The 17545-nt window shown below is 38.8% G+C and overlaps 1 protein-coding gene across 3 annotated transcripts in view; it reads left to right on the top strand.

Annotated features, from left to right (window-relative positions):
* Positions 1–17545, top strand: part of KIAA0319 (KIAA0319 ortholog) — a 66118-nt gene that overhangs the window by 30761 nt on the left and 17812 nt on the right. For all 3 annotated transcript variants that reach the window (XR_012500994.1, XM_010974243.3, XM_074348181.1), the window contains 7 exons: positions 1005–1097; positions 2486–2618; positions 8074–8302; positions 12340–12463; positions 13103–13235; positions 14263–14411; positions 16652–16803. Coding sequence is in view for 2 of the 3 variants with exons in the window: in XM_010974243.3 (XP_010972545.2) it covers positions 1005–1097; positions 2486–2618; positions 8074–8302; positions 12340–12463; positions 13103–13235; positions 14263–14411; positions 16652–16803 (1013 nt within the window). In the remaining variant the exon portion in view is untranslated. The remainder of the gene's footprint in view (positions 1–1004; positions 1098–2485; positions 2619–8073; positions 8303–12339; positions 12464–13102; positions 13236–14262; positions 14412–16651; positions 16804–17545) is intronic.

Raw genomic sequence — 17545 nt, 5'->3', positions numbered from 1 at the left:
CCATTTTTGGTGTCCTAATAACACAGTGATAGATATTTTTGGTTTTACATTAAGCTCCATTGTACAGAAAGCATGCAAAGACTCTAGTTAGTTTGATTTTTTTTTCCCTTTCTGCTTGCTGTATAGTTCTTAGTACTCACTTGACCCTGCTGTGCAAGGTTGCAAGGTCATGGCTTGCTGTCCTTAGGTACTGGCATCACCTTTGCCTTAGCCTCCTGTATCTGACGTCTGCTGCATTCACTCTCCCACCTCCGGCCCCCATGACTCGGCTTGATCTTAGGCGAAAGAGCTTTTCAGATAAGTTCAGCTGAGCAGCTCAGGGGCCCAGGGAAGTGTATGCCATGGGCTTTCAAGCCCACTGGCCCTGTCAGGCCTCCACCAGCCCATAGGTCAGTGCCCGTGTGTGAATCAGAAACAGTGGACTTTGTCTGGGAGTGCAGATCCCAGCTCAGCAAGTGGAACGTGGGCTGGGCTTCCTCCACCGCCCCCTCTGCTGGGCTGTGGGCACGGCCTGCCCAGTGGGGGTGGGCCAGCTCTGTGCCAGCCCCACCTCCAGCCTCTGCCTCAGGGGCTGGCAGGTCCCCCTTTTGCACATTCTGCCTGATTGTTCTTATGGCTAACCATGGCGGTGGCGGTGGCGGTGGCGGTGGTGGTGGTGGGTGCCTTCAGTCAAATGTTCAAGATCCAGTTAATCTTGGGAGCTAGGACCATACTCCATGACTCCTCTTCTGCAGTTGTGCTCGGATTCCATGACTAACCCTGTGGCTATTATTACCCCTGTTCACTGAGCCTGGGCTTTTGTACACAAATATAAACCTGCAGACAAGCTCCTAAAATTCATAGGAAGGTTCCAAAACATTAATAGGACTTTCTGTAGTTGAGGCCTGTAGGCCTTCTTGATAGGATATTGAGAACCAATTTTTACCCATCAGATGGTTTATTTGGGTGGTGACATGGCATGTACAACGTGGGCTCAGTCAGTGTCCTTCTTTTCTGTCACGCAGCCACAAGAGTCAACCTGCCACCCACGGCCGTTGCTTCTCCCGAGAGACAAGAGCTCACTCTGCCTTTGACGTCAGCCCTCATTGATGGCAGCCGTGGGTATCCTGCCAAATTTTAGGGGTGTTTGCCCTGCGTCCTGTGAGATGTAATGGGTGTTCTCTGTCAAGGCTGAGAGGACCTAGGGGCTAATACATTGATAGATGGATCCCTCCCTCTTCAGTCTCATATCTCAAAGTTCTTCAGTTCCTTCAGCACAACTTCTCTGTCTTATCCCGAATTTCCCTTCATTTATGTCTCATTTGTCTATGAGAAAGTTCTTTAGGGCCTAACTATTTGATTAGAACTAAAGCACTTATTAAAGAATCTCCTTTCCATGCAGTATATATGATGAGCAGTTGGAAATTTCTTTTCACAAATATTAGAAGGGTTGCCTTCATGAGGGTGGGTGATGTTTTGTTCATCTAATTCAGAGTTCATTCCTTCTATAAGAGTGCATGTGGAAAGGGCCCCAGTGGAACTGCCTGGGTCCAGGCAAGTGAGAATAAGTCGAAAACATACCCTGTGTTTGACAACATACTCAGAACACGTCCAACAATACCAGTGTAACCAGTATTTGCATTGATGTCCACTGAATCACGAATCTAAGACAAAATCCTGTAGAGTGAAGAATGCTGCCTCTTTTTGCAAGTCTGCAAATATACAAAAATCACATTGACATGATCATTTGCATCTATTGAAATATAAATGTCTACATCACTCCCTTAACAGTGTGAAAATAAAGCATATTTTATTTATTTATTGTCGTAATCACAGAAGGCATATTTTAAATGACAGTGTTTACACGAGACGATGCATTGCATTGTGATTCCTCTAATCAGTGTGGCTTAGTTACAGGAAACTGCTCAGGATTATTAATCTGTCACATGGAATTTTCTTTCCTTAAATGAATTAGATGAAACTGGCTTTCTTCCAGGTCTAAATTTCTATGATTCTATGTAGCACATTTTGTTTGCTCTCTTTTAAATTAGAAATGAGAAGATTTCATGTATGGTACTGCTTTTCCCTGGATTTATACTTAATGATGAGGGTAGTAAAAGGTATTTTGTAAATATGTATAAGCATCTCTTAATTCTTGATGAATCTACCAGTTCAGGTACCTATTTAAAGCCTCAGTAAGGTATCTTGTGCTGTGGCTGAGGTGAGTTTTTTAAAAAGCAAGAGTGCCTGTCACTGTGCTTTTTAAATCAACAGCTAAGTGGAAACACCCTCACTCAAATCTGGTGGAAATTCAGGAGGAAAATTGTGATGATAATTTAGGAAGAAGAAGAAATCCTTCCTTCTAATACACAATATATATCCATTGAGAACTATGCAATTAGAATTTCGTACAAAAACAAATTTAAGTATGCAATAATATGAATGACCAAATTTATGTTTTAATATTCTTGCATATTAGTGTTCATTTATTTTTTAATCTTTCTAGAAAGTACAGATGATACTAAAATAGTGAGCTATCACTGGGAGGAAATTACCGGGCCCTTCCTCGAAGAGAAGACCTCGGCTGACTCCCCCATCTTACATTTGTCGAATCTTGTTCCTGGAAACTATACCTTCAGGCAAGTGGGTTTCCCACCTTTACTGTGCCTTCTAGCACTGATGTTTTGACTATTTCCTTAAACTGATGCCTGTGGAACACTGTGCTTCTTTTCATTTCGATCAAGAGGCAGGGCGGGTTTGGTTTCCCTGGGTGTTTTGGTTGGCAGCCACTTTAGACTCTGACAGCCTCTTCAGTAAAATAAATTAATAAATACAATATTATTTAAATGTATTGATTAACTACTAATCAATTAATAACTTATCTATTAATATAAATTAAATAAGTATATAAATATAAAATAATGTAAAGATAAATATAAACGCTTCTTTATTGGAAACCTTTGGCTTTGGTTGTCAGGAATAGTTTGGGATGGCATCTTTTTGCTGTGTTGAGTTATGTGAAAGAAAATTTGTATCTTCAGAGTCAAAGGCAGAGTTACATGATCTGTCTTAATCTTACTTTTTACAACTCTTAAAAGTATAACAAGTGTAATAAACTGTACATACGTAAAGTATAAAATTTGGTGAGTTTTGACGTGCCTGTCAGGCCATTGTCACAATCAAGATAATAAACATTTCCATCCTCCCCCGAAGTTTTCTCAAGCCCCTTTGGAATCCTTCCCTCCCTCCACTCCTGTCTTTGGGCAACCATGACCTGCTTTCTGCCACCTTAAATTACCTTCCACTTTCTAGAATTTCATATAAATGGAATTGTACAGTAAGCGCTCCTTTTTTGCCTGGCTTCTTTCACTCAGAAAATGATTTTGAGATTCATCCATTCTGTTTGTATCAATGGTTTGTCCCCTTTTGTTGCTGAGTACTATTCCAGTGCACGGATGGACCACGGTTTATTTAGCCTTTCACCTAGTAAGGGCATTGGATTGTTTATAGCTTTGAACTATTACAAGTAAAGCTGCCATGAATGTTTGTGTAAAAGTCTGTGTGGACATAGATTTTCATTTTGGTGGGGCAAATACCCGAGTGGGAAGGCTAGGTTCTATGGTGAGTTTATGTTTAACATTTTAAGAAATTGCCAAACTCTTTCCCAAAGAGGGTGTATTATTTTACATTCCCACCTGCAGTGGATGAGACTTCCAGTCTCCACATCCTCACCAACACTTGGTGTAATCATTTGTTTAAATTTTATCTAATTTGATGAGTGGTGGTATCTCATTATGGTTTTAATGTGCATCTCCCTGCTGAGTAATGACATTAAGCATATTTTCAGATGCCTATTGGTCATTCATTTAACTTTTGTGACATCTCTGTTCAGATCTTTTTCCTGTTTTAAGAATTACTTTGTCTTATTTAGTTATAAGATTTTTATACATTCTGAAACAAGTTCTTTATTTTATATACATGTAGTCTTTCCTCTCAGTATATGAGTTTGTTTTTGTTCTCTTAATGGTATCTTTTAAAGAGCAAGTTTTAAATTTTGATTGTCTAATTTATCAATAATTTTCTTTTATGTTTCATGCTTTTTGTATTCTATGTAAGTAAACTTTGTTTATCCCAAGATTGCAAAGATCGTGTTTTTCTTCCAGATGTTTTATAGTTCTAGGTTTTATATTTAGATCTGTGATCTCTTTTGAATTATTTTTATGTATTGTGTAAGATTTCTGCAGTCAAATGCTCTACCCCTGAGCTATACCCCCTAAGATTTCTGAATGGTAAATCAACCTTGCATTCATGAGATAAAACCTGTGTGATCATGATATCCTTTTTATATGTAATGGGATACAACTTGATAATATTTTTATAAGAATTTTCACGTCTATCTTCATAAAAGATTTGGCCTATGATCCCCCTCCCCTCTCTTTTTCTCAACGTCTTTGTTAAGTTTTGGTATGAGGATTATATTGGCCTAATAACACAAGTTGTCTAGTGATCCATCCTTCTTTATTTTCTGAAATATTTGTGAACAGCTAGTCATATTTCTTCCTTGAATGTTTGATGTAACTCACCAGTAAATTCATCTGGGCCTGGAATTTTCTTTTTGGAAAAGTTTTTGATAACAAATTCAATTTCTTTAACAGATGTAAGGCTTTCATTTTTTAAAAATAAATGTAAGTCTAATAGATGTTAGACTTTCTGTTTTTTTCCTGTGTCATTTTTTGGTAAATTGTATTTTTCAAGAAATTTGTTCATTCTGTCTAAATTGTCAAATTTGTTGTTGTAAAGTTGTTCATGATACATTCATATTATCCTTTCATGTCTGTAGGATCTGTGGTGATAACCCTTCATTGATTTCTGGTATTAGTGATTTGTGTTCTCTTTTTCTCTTGGTCAGTCTAATTAAGGGGTTTGTTAATTTTATCTTGTTAAAGAACCAGAACTAGAGCTGTGTCAATTTTGTTTGTTTTCTAATTTGTTCTTTTCTTCTCTTATCTTTATTATTTCTTTATTTCTGTTTACTTTTGCTTTACTTTGTTCTTCTTCTTCTAACTTCTTAGAGTAGAATCATATTAGATCTTCCTTAAAAGCTTATGAAGCTTTTAAAGCTGTAATTTTCTGCTAATTACTGCTTAACTACATCTCACACACTTTGGATGTTATATTTTTAAGATCTTGTATACTGTTTTAAGAATCTGATGATTTGGGGGAAGGAGCCCATCCATATATATTTATGAATCCTCTGAATCTGGCTAGGTTAATAAACTCTCAAGCATCTGCTGAATTCATCTTTGACTGAAAAGTCCACAGAGGTGCTCTAGAATGCTTTGGATTTTACACATGCTGTAAAAACTTCTGTTTTGGTTCATACAGTTGGAAGTAATCAGTAAGCAGCCTTCTCAGATTGGCTTCTTTCACTTAGTAATAACGCATTTAAAAATGCCTCCATGTCTTTTCATGGTTTGATAGTGCATTTCTTCATAGTACTGAGTAATATTCTATTGTCTGCATGTACCACAGTTTATCCATTTATCTACCAAAGGACATCTTGGTTGCTTCCAAATTTTGGCAATTGTAAATATTGCTGTCAAAAGCATTCATATGCAGATTTTTGTGTGAACATAAGTTTCAACCCTTTTGGGTAAATAGCACAGAGCATGATTGTTGATTGTATGGTAAGAGTGTGTTTAGTTTTGTAAGAAACTGCCAAGCTGTCTTCTAAAGTGTCTGTAGGGGCAGGGCTTCAAAGTGGCAGACCAGAAGGACGTGGCGCTTACCCTCTCTCACAAACACATCTGAGTGGCTGTACCATTTTGCATTTCTACCAGCAATGGATGTGAGTTTCTGTTGCTCTACATCCTGGCCAGCATTTGGTGTTGTCACTGTGCCAGATTTTGGGTATTCTAATAGGTGTGTAGTGGTATTTCAGTGTTGTTTTAATTTTGTTTCCTTGATGACATAGTGTAGAGCGTCCTTTCATATGCTTATTTGCTATCTGTCTATCTTCTTTACCGAGGTGTCATGTGTTTGTTTTTAGTTTACCACCTTGGCATCCATAGGTTGACACAGAAGAAATACAGGTCTCAAGAAACAAGTATTATCTTTTTATGATAAGAATAATGCACATTTTCCATAAAAATAAAATATAATATATCTATAAGCAGAAAGAAGGAAACTAAATACCTTCCACTACCTAGAAATAAACACCCTTGCCAATATAGTATTTTTGTGTATGGTCTTTTTCTATACAGACATAAACATAAAACTTTTTTTCTTAACTTGGATCAAAATATGTAAGATGTTTTACAAGCTATGTTGTATATTTTCTTCTAATATTTAAAAATGTTGTCTTTCACATTTAAATGTTATCCATCTAGAATTGATGATATATCCGTTGTCCAGTACTAGTTACTGTATAGCCAGTTGCCCCAGTACTAGTTATTGTCTAGTCTGTCCTTTCCCAAGCTGTAGGACCACATCCCTCCTACATCACATTTTCATGTATGGGTGGATCTGTTCTTAGATTCCCCATGAACATTCCTGTCATTCAATGTTCTGCAGCATCACATTTGATGCTGTGCTGATACATTGTAGATAATTAATTTAACCCCATTATTCAGTGTTTGGGTGAACATTCTTACAGTTAAATTTTGGAGTGCAAGTAAAATGTCTGGGTCAGAGGCCTGTGTGTTTTTAAGGAATTTGATGTATGTTGCCAGATGATTGTCTGCTTCTTATCTGAGGGCTTTGTTTAGGTACACTTGTGGGAACGGAGTATGTGGGACAGTGGCCCAGAATTCATGGGTCCCCGTACATGTGCATTACCTATAAATAAGGCCTGTGTTCCTTCCAGAGCTTCATTCTCCTATTCACACCTGTTGAACATTCATCACTGCTCTGAGCTAACATTTTTATCCCAGAAGGATGAAGTGACCATATTTTACTGATCCAGTTGCTGCCTCACCAGTGAGTTTACTACAGGAGGGTCAGGGCAGCTCTCTCTTTGTTGTGTGTGTTGGTTGAGTATTGTTTGCATTTGAAAATGCTTAATCCTAAAATTGCTTTGCAGGACTGTCCTGAAACCATAATTATATTAAATCCTCTAGAAAAGAATGAGAAAATTCAAAAGCTTTGGAGCTGAAGATTCATGAGTGATTTGCTGTCTCCACACGCTCAGGCCTGAAGGCAGGTCTTAAAGCTGATACATTCTGAGTCTCAGATAGTAGAGAGAGGCCTCTGTGTTGGCTGAAGGATGATTTCTTCATCCGGCATCAGAAACCCATACAAAATTAAACTCTGTCATGTGAACATATTACTAGCGAAAAATGAAGTAAATCAACAGCAACATAGAATTTAAAATATATCCTCAAGTCTCTGTGCTTTTCTCTGCTTCATCCTCTGATTTCTATTTGCACCTGCTCTGAGTTTTTATGAGAAATGTATCTTGGGCAGACTAAATCAGCCATTTGCCTTAAGATTTGGCACATTCTTTAAAATTTTTTTTTACATTTTTAAAAATTGAAATATAGTCAGTTTACAATTTTGTGTCAGTTTCTAGTGTACAGCATAATGTTTTAGTCATACATATACATATATATTCCTTTTCATATTCTTTTTCATTATAGGTTACTACAAGATATTGAATATAGTTGCCTGTGCTATACAATATGAACTTGTTGTCTATCTATTTTATGTATAGTAGTTAGTATCTGCAAGTCCCAAACTCCCAATTTATCCCTTCCCACCCCCTTTTCCCCTCTGGTAACCATAAGTTTGTTTTCTATGTCTGTGAGTCTGTTTCTGTTTTGTAAATAAGTTCATTTTTTAGATTCCACATATAAGTTATATCATATGGTATTTTTCTTTCTCTTTCTGGCTTACTTCACTTAGTATGATGACCTCCAGGTCCATCCATGTTCCTGCAAATGGTATTATTTCATTCTTTTTTATGGCTGAGTAATAGTCCATTGTGTATATATACCACAACTTCTTTATCCAGTCATCTGTTGATGGACATTTAGGGTGTTTCCATCTAGACTTGGCATATTCTTGCAGCATAATAGCTTCCTCTCCTTGTTGTAGGTTGACTGTTACAGACTCAGATGGAGCCACTAACTCTACAACGGCAGCCCTAGTAGTCAACAGTGCTGTGGACCATCCACCAGTTGCCAACGCGGGACCAAATCAGACTATAACTTTGCCTCAAAACTCCATCACTTTGAATGGAAACCAGAGCAGTGATGATCACCAGATTGTCCTCTATGAGTGGTCCCGAGGCCCTGGGAGTGAGAGTAAAGAGGTGACCATGCAGGTAAGTTCTCTGTCCTGCCTTCAGACATTTATTTGTCTGCCTGTCCATCTGTCCTTGCATTCATTCATCCACCCATCCATCCATCAATCCATCCTTTGTTTGGTCTGTCTGTCTGTCTGTCTGTCTATCTATCTATCTATCTATCTAAAATATTGGTGTGAAGGGGCACTTAAATTCAGAAAATATAAGTTTATAAAATTGTCTTATATATTACAACCATTAGAAGAGTAGCTAACTCACAAATCTTCCAAGTTCATATCACTTCCCACTCTATGGAAAGCCCAGAATAGCAATTAAGTAGGTCCTGTGTTGACAACTTGAACTTGAGGTTAGTTTGGGAAAAGTCTGACCCAACATTTGCTATAGAAATATTATTTTTGATACTACTCAGCCATAAAAACCGACAACATAATGCCATTTGCAGCAACATGGATGCTCCTGGAGAATGTCATTCTAAGTGAAGTAAGCCAGAAAGAGAAAGAAAAATACCATATGAGATCACTCATATGTGGAATCTAAAAAACAAACAAACAAAAACAAAGCGTAAATACAGGACAGAAATAGACTCACAGACAGAGAATACAGACTTGTGGTTACCAGGGTGGTGGAGGGTGGGAAGGGAAAGACTGGGATTTCAAAATTGTAGAATAGATAAACAAGATTACACTGTATAGCACAGGGAAATATACATAAAATGTTATGATAACTCACAGAGAAAAAAATGTGACGATGAGTGTGTATATGTACATGAACGACTGAAAAATTGTGCTGAACACTGGAATTTGACACAACAGTGTAAAATGATTATAAATCAATAAAAAATGTTAAAAAAAGAAATATTATTTTTGTATTAAGAAAAACCTTAAAAATAACCTAATCTAAACCTCATTATCAGAAAAATTCCTTTTTATTTTGTTTGTCCTATGTTTAGAAACTTCATGTTACCTTTTCTGGATTCTGTGATCTCTTGTTCATATCTTTTTGTGTTTACCTTTTGATTTGTTCAAATCTCTAATATATTTGTTTAAAGACAGAATAACCTTGAAACTTTGCTGGGTGTGCTTGCGTGCGTGAGTGTGTGTGAGCTGCCTGCTTCTTCTTTTGGTGATGGCCAGAACTATTTTTTTCTGTCGCTAACCAGCTTGGTATCTTTGAAGTCATGTTGTTATTTAGGAGTTTAATGGAAAAAATATAGTACCTTATGTTGCCACCTTCCTCAGTTCCTTCAAGCTCCATCTCACCAGTCCAAGACAATTTCTTACTAGTATTTGTGATGAAGTCAGACATTTCATGGAAACTGACCTACTTTACTCTTGATATTTCTGGAAAGTACTTTGCAATTGGGATGAATTAAAAATGACTGATTGGGTTCATGGAACTTAAAAGAGCCATGAGTCCTCCAGATAGCCTTGGAGAGCACTTGGCATAGTGGCCATCTCTACTTAAGGGTTGTGGCAGGTGTGGTGTTCGCTTTTGTTGGGTTAAGAATTCTGGCAATATAGTGAAAAATCAAACAACATGGAGAAATCTCCAAAAACAAAATGTTAGATAAAAAAGCAAGTTATAAAAAGATCATACTAAATGACACTATGCATGTGAAGTTTAAAAAACGTGCCAAACAATGCTGTATATTTTAGTGTAAAAAAAAAAAGAATTCTGATTTAGAGGGATTTGTTTACAAAACAAGAAGATAGGATATTTTGTCTTTCCTCAATTAAAAAATATTCCAAATTATCTTTCACTTAATTGTTGAGAATTATGTGCTCAGAGTTAATGCCCCAGTACCTCCATGCCTGATGAACATGTATCCAGAGGAGGTCACTGGTCCAGAAACACAGAGCTAGCCTCCCTACTCTCCACACCTGCCACCTGCTGCAGACACTCAAAGATTATTCACAGTAACAGTATTACTGCCTTGCAGTTGATAGATTCAGATGTCAAAAAGGGTGATGCTTTTTATTCACTGGGATGCTCACAAAGATCAGCTCTTAAATTGGTCTAAAAATTGTGAAGGCAAGCAGCAGAGGCTAAGCTCTGGACTAGGGAAGGTCATTGAAGCCTGTGCCACTACCTGAATCATTTGGCTGTTTTGGAGGGGTGCTCAGTGAGTTAGTCTGCTCAGTTCCCGTTTGCCACAAGGTTCCTTTTTATTGTGTGCATAAGCAGTCACGTAACCATATTAATTTTTGAGGCAAGTACTAGGAAATTATACCTTCTCCATAGAGCACTTCAGGGAAAAAGTACTTTGCTTATTTAGTCAAAGTAGGGAAAAGGACTTTTTTTAATACATTCTTAAAAGAATGCATTTCATATTTCAGAAGTTCCCCTTGTGATAACACAACTGATTTTCTATCAATTTTCCCATTAAAACTTAAAAAAAAGAACATGCAGATATATTTATCTTTAGGAATCTTGGAATCAGTTAAAGTAAATATAATAGAGCTTAAAATTAAAAATCCTTTTCATGATGGCATGAGCTGCAAACATAAGCAATAATTGAAAATATTACCAATACCACAGCAGCAATAAAATGAAAGGGTATTAATCTGAAGGCAACGAGTAGTTAACCACTATATACTCAACTGAAAAAAATGCCTTATTGAAAAGTTTTATTGTCCTGGTATTTAAAAAATTTATTCTACAGCAAGGACATACTGTATAGCACAGGGAACTATATTCAATATCTTGTAATAACCTATAATGGAAAAGAATCTGAAAAAGAATATATATGTACAGCTGAACCACTTGGCTGTGCACCTGAAACATTGTCAGGTCAACTGTACTTCAATAAAAATTTATAAAAAGAAATACATTGTCAAATCAACTATGCTTCAAAAAAATTAAAAAAAAGAAATACATGCAAAAAATGAAAAATTCAATTCAAAAGATAACAATAAATGGAGAAAAATAACAAAAAATATTTTTGATTATAAAAGTAAAACAAATTTACTTCCTGTGGTTAAAAAAAAAACACCTCAAATTCTGATAAAGTGAAAGTGCACCTTGACCTCATCCAAGCTCCATTATTTGAGATAATTACTTTTATGAGTTTAATGTGTGTACATCCAGAACTTTTCTGTGTTTGTATATGTGCATATGTGCATGTAGCAATATCAACCATACTGTATTTGTTGTTTCACTTTCTTTTTTTTGCTTCATAATGTGTCTTTGACATCTGTCCACTTTATTATTTATAAATCTACTTTATTATTTTAAATGTCTTTCTTTTTCATAGTGTATCATGCTGGGTTTGGTTATTCCCTTGTTGATGATCATTTAGATTGTTTCCTTTTTTTTTCTTTTTTTTTTTTGCTGTTATAAGCAATGCCTCAGTTAGCATCTGTGGGTGAGTCTCCATAATTAAGCACATAGCCACATCTCTAGTGTAGACACTAAGAAGTGGAAATGCTGGGTTGAAAAGTGTCTTCATTTAACACCTGAATGATACCATATGGTATCACTTGAATGTGGAATCTTAAAAAATGACATAAATGAACTTATTTACAAAATAGAAACAGACTCACAGACACAGAAAACACACCTACAGCTGTTGGTGGGGAATGAGGTGGGAAGGGATAAATTGGGAGTTCAGGATTTGCAGATACTAACTACTATATATAAAATAGATAGACAACAGGTTCCTACCACAGAGCACAGGGAACTATATTCAATACCTGGTAATAACCTATAGTGGAATAGAACATGAAGAGGAATATATGTATAAATGTATAACTGAATCACTATGCTGTACACCAGAAACTAACACAACATTGTAAATTGAAGGAAAAAAACCCCAAAAACATTTGAATGGATCTTGCTATATTGGCTTCTAACAATGCTATAATAATTTATATTCCTTCAATAGTGTCTGAGGGTATCCAGTGGACTTTAGATCCCATTTTCCTGGGACATATACATTTTTTAAAAGCAGGATCTCCCTACTTAGTAAAAAGCATTAGTTTTCCATTATGCCATACTAATTACTCGTGCTGCTGTAATATTATTTCTTGTTCATTTTTGTATTTGCCATTACTTAGGGAGTAGAGACACCATACCTTCATTTGTCATCACTGGAGGCAGGAGACTATACATTTCAGCTGATGGTGACAGATTCTTCAAGGCAACAATCCACAGCTGTGGTCACTGTGACTGTCCAGCCTGGTAGGTGAGATGGGAAAGGGGTTTGGCCCCAGAGATTAAAGCAGAAATGATGCCTGGGCTTCTGGGCTTTAGACAAGCCAGATTTGGTGCAAATTCTCTAAGTCTTTGAACTATTAAGAAATCAGGGCTGCAGAAGCTGAATCTTAATATGAAGCCAGTTTTCTCTGTGGTTCTGAATTATGTCCTGTGTCTCTAAATCATGGCACGAGGGACAGAGTGAGAGCCATCCCCAGAGTCATTCTGGGCTCCGATGCCGCGTTCCGCTCTGCTGCAAAGCTCGAGGGCATTCTTGAAGAGACTGGTGGTTATGTGCGGCTTGATACTCAGATGGCCTGTGTCCAGACACTGGGGAGTTGATACAATTCCACTCCCTGACTTTTGAGGTCTTTTAAAGAACCCAAAGATGTACATATTAGGGAACAGTATTTCTTGCTGTCTGTATCCCCAGTCTCAAACTCAGAATATTTAACTCCTGGGTCAGCTGGGAGACTGCAGTGTTTCACCCCAGGATTCCCAGAGGACATGGTACACTCTAGTAGCTGCCTGATCTGAACATGAGTAATTGGCTTAAATCAAGAAATCAGGGGATGGCAGACTTAATGCAAGGAGATGCTTCTTCATGCCGTTTCTGTATTCTAGAAGACAACAGGCCTCCAGTGGCGGTGGCCGGCCCGGATGAGGAGCTGGTCTTCCCAGTGGAGCGCACAACCCTGGATGGGAGCAGGAGCAGTGATGACCACGGCATTGTTTTCTACCACTGGGAGCATGTCAGGTAGTCAGCCCGTCTCATCACTGGGTGCTGGTTCACGCCCTGGCTGAGTGTTAATATTACCCCTTCCCTGGAGGGTCTAAATCAAACCATCACCTTGAGATTGTTCAGGAGTCAGAATTTAAGCAAGTTTCTAGAACTGGCCGGACACTGTTGATTGAAGACTACATCAGGTGTGGATGGACAAGTTGGGCATTCCTGACAGTGGAGGGAGGTGGAGCCTGGGGCAGGTGGACAGGGCAGTCTTGGTGTGAGGTAGGCTTCATGACAGAAGAGGTTCAGAAGAACCTGCTGTGGTCCTCGCGCAACCCGTCTACACTCATTCAAACCATCTGCAGTGACTGTAGACAACAGAAGTGCAGAATTCAAGGGGTACCTGTATCCTCTAACATTTTCTATGCTTTACATCCTTAATCTCATAGAATCCTAGATCAGTTTTTAAGAGGTAAATAATAATATTATTCCCATCTTAAAGGTGAAGAGACTGAGACTTGCAGAGATGGGTGAGATCACTGGGCCTACGGTTGCCCATGTAGTAAGAGCAGGGCTGGGGCTCCACCCTGGGCCTCTCTGCCTACAGAGCCCACGATCTTCATGACTACACTGTAATTCCTCTCTCCAGTTACCTGGCTCATTCTCGCCTCTTCCAAGGTCTCCCGAAAGACAGCAGAGGATTTCAGCTGATTTTATTCAAAGAAGAAATAGGAGTAGTTTCTAAGATTTCATTTTCTAAGAACAGATCGGTTCATTGACAGCTCAATTTGAAAAAACAAAAACAAAAAATCCCCAAATTCTCTTCCCAGGAATCCAGCAGCCTCTGTCTGAAATAGGCTTTAGCTTGTGACTCTTACACGGAACTAGAGAATATAAATGAATTAAAAGTGATCTAAAAAAAAAGTGATCTTAGAATTCTCTAGATGGTATATATCATTGCTGCGAAAAGAAGCATTATAAGGACACAAACAACATACCTGCCGGCAGCAGAATCCCACACCTCCTGCCTTTTGTCAATGACTGTCCTGTTTCATAGAGGCCCCAGCACGGTGGAGATGGAGAACGTGGACAAAGCTATAGCCACTGTAAGCGGTCTTCAGGTGGGTACCTACCACTTCCGTTTAACAGTGAAAGACCAGCAGGGACTGAGCAGCACGACCACCCTCACCGTGGCCGTGAAGAAGGGTGAGTCAGGGCAGAGGGCGGGTGGATCTGCCGGTGGAGGGAGCCGGGTCGCTGCTGCTTTCCAGACTGATAGACCCTAAGCCAGGCCGTGATTATCTGAAAATGTTAGTGTTAGGTTATCGGTTCACAGCAGGTGCCCATCTCTGCTTGGCCGAGAAAAGGCTACTCTTCTTCTGCCCCCGTTAGCTATCTTCCAGTCTCCCTCTGTGAGCAAACAGTGCTTCCTTTTGTTTGTGGAGTGTACCTTCTAATGGCTTCATTCTCCTTTGACCACTGGCAACTCAAGCCCCATGTCCAAGTGACACCATGATGCTTTGCTTTCTCTCTTCCTTGGAAATCTCAGAGCAGAGATGTTTTCAAGTTCTGTGTTGTTTCTTAATGTGAAATGTAGGGTCTAGTCTTTTGCCATCTTGGTTTAGGTACTTATGTCTTTGCTGGTCCTTTGGGAGAGGCTGAAGCAATTTTTTTAAAACAATTTTCTTGTGGTATAATTTCTGTATTGTAAACTACACATATTTTAGATGTACAATTTGAATTTTGGCAAATATATACACCTATGAATTTTATCAGCAAAGTGACATTGGTTTGAGTTTTTCAAACACTTTATTATGGAAGTTTTCAGCCATATACAAAAGTACAGTGGGCAGCCTTAATGCACCATCATAAACTCATCACCCAGCTTCAACAGTTATCAACATTTACTGGTCTTATTTCATCTATCGAGTTGTGTTTTCTTTTATCTTGGTTGAAGCATTTTAAAGCAAACCCTAGGATCATGTCACCTGAAAGATTTGGATTTTTAAAAAGATAATGATTAATAGGAAGAAAGACCAAAGCAGGAGAATAGCAGGGACTTGCAAGAGTCTAAATGAGGGATGGTACAAGCCCTGTTTGAGGCCAAAATACAGGGAGAAGAGGGGGAAAAAAGAGGAATGAGAAAGACATTTTAGAGCCTAAATTCTCAGGACTTGGTAAAATTCTGACTTCAGCATATGCGTGGATGCTGGCGCAGTTATCTGAACTAAGGTTCATGGGAGAGCAGCGGTAGGTGTAGGGGAGGGGTTACACTCAGATTTGGATCTTTTGAATCGGTGGTGATGGAGTATCTGAGTGAGCTGCCTAGGGGAACATGGTGACCAGAGCTCAAGAGTCTGGGGATGTGTGCATAAAAGGAACTGATTGTCTTAATTTCTGGTTTTGAAGCTAGGTGGGGTTTAGGTATTGTGTTGTTGTTGTTGTTGTTTTTTTTTTTTTATAGAGGGACTTTGGAGCTTACTCAATTTATTGCCCAACTATTTCTAATCTTTCTAGCCTTTCCCCATAACAGCAATGGAATAAAGCCTTCTCAACATCAGATGGTCCCCTGTTGTCCTGAGTCCTCCCCAAAAGGGGGTGGAATGGACAAAATGGACAAACTAGAAAAGGCACCAATTGTCTCTGCGCCAATCTATGGTGTCTTTTCTCAGATTGAAAGTGGCTGGTGACCTATGGGATGTTAATTACTTCCTTGGGTCAATATTTGGTTGTCCTCACCCATTTTCTATTGCTTGACTTATTTTTAGGAGGCATCGGCAAGGGGTCAAATTGAGTCCCAGAACTCCATCGGAACAACTCCATCTGACTTGTAGCATCCTCATCCCCAAATTGGGACTATGTCTTATTATGGTCTCCCCATCACACCCCAGTCTGGCTAGATTCTCTCCAGCCCCTCTCTCCTGAGGCTGTAACATAGAAATGGCTCTTATACTGTTCATTATATTTGACATGCAGTCAGAGTGGTGAAATCTAATTATTTTTTGACACAAGTTCTTTTATTTTACTTAAACAAGCAAGATTTGGCACTACTAGAAACAAAAATATTTCTGGGTCCAGATAGTGTGGACCAGTACAAAATGATCCAGGATGTATTTTAAACCAAGGTATTTTTCCCTATCAGACCCTGGACATAAGTAAGGTCATTATTTCTCTTTTTTAAGAAGAGAAACACTGTAATGATATACAAAATGGCCCAAAAGTACAACTAGCTAAGTGCAAAGAGAGCTTTAAGAAAGTCTATATATTAATTAAAAAAAAGTCTATATATTATCTTCTGGATATTTCAGGCTGAAAATAATGCTTTCTGGATATTTTAAGCCTACATATCTGCAAGATAAAATAGTCATAGGTATTTTATGACACACTTTTATCATCAGTGTTTTAAATCAATTTCTTTGCTTTCATTTTTGCTGTATTTGACTTAGAAAATAATAGTCCTCCCAGAGCCCAGGCTGGTGGCAGACATGTTCTTGTGCTTCCCAATAACTCCATTACTTTGGATGGTTCAAGGTCTACTGATGACCAAGGAGTTGTGTCCTATCTGTGGATCCGGGATGGCCAGAGTCCAGCCGCTGGAGTGAGTACTTGAAGAGAACTGCCCCTGGGCCACTTATCATTACGTCTGTGTTGGTTTGCTAGGGCTGCCAGGGCAAAATACCCCAGACTGGGTGGCTTAAACCACAGGCATTTGTGTTCTCCCAGTTCTGGAGGCTGGGAAGCCCAAGTTCAAGGTGCCAGCCTGTTTGGTTCCTGGTGAGGACTCTCTCTTCCTGGCTTGTGTCCTTCTTGCTATGTCCTCACATGGGAGAGAGAGAAGGGGAGAGAGAGAAGGGGAGAGAGAGAGCTCTTTGGCATCTCTTCTTACAAGGACACTAATCGTATGGGATCAGGACCCCACCCTTATGACCTCATTTAGCCTTAAGTACCTCTTTTTCTTTTTTAATGGAGGTACTGGGGATTGAACCCAGGACCTCATGCATGCCAAGCATGTACTCTACCACTGAGCTATTTCGCTTCCTACCTCTTAACAGACCCTGTCTCAAGTAGAGTAACATTGGAGGTTAGGGCTTTAATGCATGAGGTGACACATTTAAGTCCATACCAGTGTCACTGTTATGACCCCATCTCCCTTTCCATATTCCCTGCTAAGGTTTATGCTTCTAGGTTTCCTCTGGGGGCTAGAGGCAGGAGCCTGCTGTTCGATTTAAACACATCTGAAACATCTGAAGTCCTTTCTGACTGTTTCCCTGCCCAGACTTTGGACAGGGTAGTAAACCATAGCCTGGAGGGACTTTGAGGCCAAGTCTTCTCCTAGGACT

The sequence above is a fragment of the Camelus bactrianus genome, chromosome 20, assembly GCF_048773025.1.
Source record: "Camelus bactrianus isolate YW-2024 breed Bactrian camel chromosome 20, ASM4877302v1, whole genome shotgun sequence".
Lineage (NCBI taxonomy): Eukaryota > Metazoa > Chordata > Mammalia > Artiodactyla > Camelidae > Camelus > Camelus bactrianus.
The sequence above is the reverse complement of the archived record's forward strand: the minus strand, read 5'-3'. Positions and strand labels throughout refer to the sequence as shown.